Here is a 4,964-nt window from a genome sequence, read left to right as displayed (position 1 = left end):
CCTCGCGTGGCTGAGCCTGCCGGGCCCGCAGGAGCTGCTGAGGCTGGTGCGGCCGCCCTACTCGTACTCGGCGCTGATCGCCATGGCCATCCAGAGCGCGCCGCGGCGGAGGCTGACGCTCAGCCAGATCTACCAGTACGTGGCCGGCAACTTCCCCTTCTACAAGCGCAGCAAGGCGGGCTGGCAGAACTCCATCCGCCACAACCTGTCGCTCAACGACTGCTTCAAGAAGGTGCCCCGCGACGAGGACGACCCAGGTGAGGGCGGCCGGCAGGTGCTTCCCGGTCGGGAGCGGGGTTCGTGTGCGGCTGGCTTGACGCCCTGCGAGGAGACTTCCCAGTCCTAGCGAGGGTGGGGCAGGTGGAGGAACCACCACCCCGACCTAGTCTGATGGGGGCGGGGGGAGCCCCGAGGACAAAGAGAAGTATCAGGGGTCTGCGGAGGGAGGACAGGTGAGGGACGAGCTCGTCCCCCACATCCACGCACCCACACGCGCAGAGGCTGGCCAGGTGGAGAAAAAGAAAAAAGTTCGAATCCTCCAACATGAGGCTACCCCTGGGTGGCGTTCAGCCATTTAAAAGGAGGGTCTAGTTAGAGGGAAGGAGATCAGGAGTTAGAACGCCGGTGTGTTCTCAGGTAAGGGATGGTTGTACAGGGCTTCAGGTGACCTGAGAGTCGCATCACGTTTCGCAGGAGAGGCGTGCGAGAACAGCGGGCGGTCGGGCGGTCCGCAGGTGCGCTTGCTCCTCCGGCACATTCCTGAGAGTCTCCTGGTGTCCTTAGTGGAGCACGTACCGCGCCTACCTTGAGAGAGAGGATCTGACCGAGTTAATTTGACTATAGAGGCACGGACATCGTGAGACAGGGCAGAGGGATGGGAGAACTTGAGCTGGGTCCTGCACATTGTGGTTTTGACACCTTGCTTAACTAGCTAGAAATTTAGCAGTGAATACTCCGAATTTGCTTCGTTCTGATCTAAACCCAGTAACTCCTGGAGTGGTGAGGTTAGAGGGAGAGTGGAGAGGGTGTTCTCTCTTACGCGACTCTGCGAGGTGGAGAAAAGCTTAAAAACAAGAGGGACCCAGAATCCTACTTGAAGGTTTAGAAGTCCAGGACAAGGGAAGGGGGGAGGGGGTCGCGGTAAGGAAAAAGAGAAGACAAATCAAGCCATCTTAGTGGCACACTTCAGAGATCCAGGGTTTTATGTAAATTACGTAAGTACTCTGGAGCTCAGAGTGAATTCATCCCTGAAGTCACTCCAGAGCAGCACTTTCCAATAGAAATACAGCGCAAACCACATGTGATGGTAAACTTTTTGGTAGCTATATTAAAAAAGTAAAAAGAAACCGGTAGCATTATTTTTCATATTTTTAATTAATCCAAAATATTGTTTTGACATATAACATAAAAATTATTAGTGAAATTCCTTACCTTATTTTATTGATTCTAAGTCTTCAAAATCCTGTGTGTATTTTCTGGCACGTCTCAATGTGGACTAGCCACCGCATTTCAAATGCCCAGTAGCCATGCATGGCTAGTAGTTGCTGTATTGGACAGGGCATCTTCCTGATTTGGCCTCTTATCATCCAAGGTTATCGTGTAAATTGCCATATAAACTCCTGGAATTTACCCTAAAAGTTCAAGGATCTATGGCTAGTGTCATGTCAAAGCAGTTGAAACCAAGGTGGCACAATATAACTATCTAGATATGTGCAGCTATTAGTATTTAAATGGTAGTTACGTAATTTTTCCTTGCAACTATTTGCAAAAAATATTTCAGTGGAGACAGTAGGTGCAGGGCAGTGCATGCTAGTTTGTGGAGGCTGCCTAACACCGTGGTTACTTAAGAATGTCGACTCTGGAGCCAGCTTGCTTAAATCCTGGCTCTACCGTGGCCAGCTGGGAATAGGACAAGTTACTAACCGATCTGCACCTCAGTTTCACCACCTGAAAAGTGGGGGCAGTAATATTGCCTATCTTCCTAGAGCTGTGAAGAGTAAATGAGATTATCCATGTAAAGCATTCACTCTAAGTTAAGTGCTTAACAGTACTTTCAAACATCAAAGATTCTTTTATCTAGAAATCAGAAAAGCTGTTGGGAGATAAAATCCTCCGAGATGATAGATCTCTTCTACCTTGTCGTAGATAGTGAGGGAAATTTCCTAAGCAGAAGACTAGTAAAGCATTCACTCTAAGTTAAGTGCTTAACAGTACTTTCAAACATCAAAGATTCTTTTATCTAGAAATCAGAAAAGCTGTTGGGAGATAAAATCCTCCAAGATGATAGATCTCTTCTACCTTGTCGTAGATAGTGAGGGAAATTTCCTAAGCAGAAGACTAACATTACATGGATTAAGCAAGGCCCTGGTGTCCGACATCTGCCCAGTCTGCAGGGCCTGCCCACGATGAGCAGGGCATGTAGAGGAGCTCCCTTGTACTACGAATAAAGTCCATCCAATGTGTCGTGAAAACAAGTGATTGCTCAGTAATAATTTTTGTCGTTTTGAGGTTGCCTTTTCCCAGTGGGGAATTTCTTTCAGGAATGGGGAGTTGTACACTTTCAATGGATAATAACTTTAATAAGTACTGTTTTTTCACGGCTTACTCTGCCAGCTCCTGTGCTGAAAAATCATTTAATCCTCATAGTCAACCTACTAGATGGGTCCTACTCTTTTCTTTTTTTTCTTTTTTACGGCGGCTGGCTGTATGGGGATCTGAACTCTAGATAGGTACTATTCTTATCCCTGTTTTATAAATACAGAAATGGAGACTGACGTTCAAGTAACACCAGAATTCCATGATTCTGCAAGGCCATAGAATTTTGATCCAGAGTAAGGGAAGGTGTTGGGCCATTTAATTATAAGAGCCTCGGAAATAGAATTAAGATTTGAGTAAGCAGACACTGCCAGGAGAGGGTGGAAGTGGCCAGTGGAACATCTTTGTTCCAGATTTCTTCTCGAAGCGAAGAGTAGAGTCTCCTCTAAGAGAGGATAAGTGTAAACAGTAGAGTTGGATTGAGCACCATTGTCAGGATATAATGAGTCTCCTCTCCTCCTCCTAGAACTGAAGCTGAGTATACCAGCATAAAGTAGGTCCTTCCCTAACTCTTCTTTCTCCTGTCTTCAGGGAAAGGTAATTACTGGACTCTGGATCCAAATTGTGAGAAAATGTTTGACAATGGGAACTTCCGACGGAAGAGAAAGCGCCGCTCTGAGGCCAGCAGCAGCTCCACAGTGGCTGCAGGGACATCAAAGTCGGAAGAAGGGCTGTCCTCAGGATTAGGGTCTGGAGTGGGCGGGAAGCCAGAAGGAGACAGCCCCTCCTCCTTGCTGAGGCCTGCCCAGTCCCCAGAGCCTCCTGAGGGCACCAAGAGTACTGCCTCATCTCCTGGAGGATCCGTGCTCACCTCCACCCCTTGCCTCAACACTTTCTTCAGCAGCCTCAGCACCTTAAGTGTCAGCAGCAGCGGGAGCACCCAGCGAGCTCTCCCTGGCAGCCGCCACCTAGGGATCCAGGGGACCCAGCTGCCCTCCAGCACATTCCCCCCCAGCTCCATCTCAGAGGCCTCACCAGACACCTTGCAGCTGAGTAACAGCAGCGGCAATAGCAGCAGCCAGAGATCTTCCTATTACAGCCCTTTCCCTGCCACCACCAGTGGGGGCCAAGGCAGCCCCTTCAGTAGCCCTTTCTACAACTTCAGCATGGTCAACAGCCTCATCTACCCCCGGGAGGGCTCTGAGGTGTAGACAGTGCTTCTCAGACTTTCCTCTGCACACCTGAGATCTGGTTAGAATGCAGATTCCAAGTCACTGAGTCCAAGGTAGGACCTGAGGTTCTGCATTTTTGTTGAGGTCCTGGTGGTCTTGTAGTCTGTTGACCATACTTGGAGTAACAAGGGTGTAGTAGGTAAGTCTGCAACCCAGAAAGCTTTTACAGGTTTCTCAGGATATAGGCCTCTCTCGAGAGAAATCCATCTCATTCTGTTCTGGGATAGGTAGCCTGTGAGCTCTGTGAGGGCAGGGACCCTGTCTGTTTTGTTATAACTGTATACTGGGGTCCCTAGCTCAAATGTGTACAGGCAGCTAAAAAAAGACAGTGAAGATATTGAGTGGGAAAACTAACAACAGTTGGCAACTGAAGCAGTAGGGAGTGGTCGGGACTGACCAGCTGAAGGCTGCTGTGAGCAGCTGGTTATCTCCTGCATGGCAGCATTCTGATTTTTCTAGAAAAGCCAGCTATCTGGATTTTTATAGAAAACCTCCAACTTTGTGTCTTTTGCCTTTAAAATTTTTAATCATACTGTACTAGAAAACATCACAAATCTTTGAGCTATATCCAGCTCACAAGTCACCTCTGCTCATATACTCTTTATGTGGTAGATACTAATAGCAATAAAACTACAAGCTGCCTTGTTTGCCAGGCACCATTCTAGACACTTGACAAGTGTTAACTCGTACCACCCCTAGTTTTCCGTATGAGAGAAGTGAAACTCCAAGATATTAAGTAACTTGCCCCAGGTTACACAGATTGTAAATTGTAGAGCCAGGATCTGATCCAGGCAGTCTGGCTCCAGAGCTGTTGCTTGCGACTTCTGTGTTCCAGTTCCTGAGAAACAGAAAGAAGTCAGCTTCCATAGGCAGACATAAGTATATAGGTGGTAGGAATAGAGCTGGATCTCATTTGACCAAAGATCCTGGTTGAAATAAGTCATTTGTCATTTGAGATCTTCCCCGAGCAGCAAAGGTAGACACCACCTGTCTTACTCCTGCCATAGGCCAAGGTCTGGGGGACGTTGTCCTAGTTTATGATGTTTAGCCGGGTATCCTATCCCGTTTAGCTTATGTCCTGGATATTTCATTTTCTAACAAAGTATTAGAATTTTATTAAAAATAGTTTTTAGGTGCTGATAACACCAAGATCAAGGGTTTAGATCCCAGTACTGGCCAGCTGCCAAAAAGAAAGTC

At 47.7% G+C, this 4,964-nt stretch overlaps 1 protein-coding gene across 1 annotated transcript; it reads left to right on the top strand.

Annotated features, from left to right (window-relative positions):
* Positions 1-13: 13 nt before the first annotated feature.
* On the top strand, positions 14-3,746 carry FOXI3 (forkhead box I3; the record flags this gene model as incomplete). Its single annotated transcript, XM_008585746.1, has 2 exons — positions 14-257; positions 3,127-3,746. Coding segments are annotated over 2 exons (864 nt in total), but the record flags the coding sequence as incomplete, so codon positions are not given.
* Positions 3,747-4,964: the final 1,218 nt, after the last annotated feature.

This window comes from Galeopterus variegatus, unplaced genomic scaffold (assembly GCF_000696425.1).
Source record: "Galeopterus variegatus unplaced genomic scaffold, G_variegatus-3.0.2 Scaffold3697, whole genome shotgun sequence".
NCBI lineage: Eukaryota > Metazoa > Chordata > Mammalia > Dermoptera > Cynocephalidae > Galeopterus > Galeopterus variegatus.
This window is presented reverse-complemented; position numbering and strand designations above follow the sequence as displayed.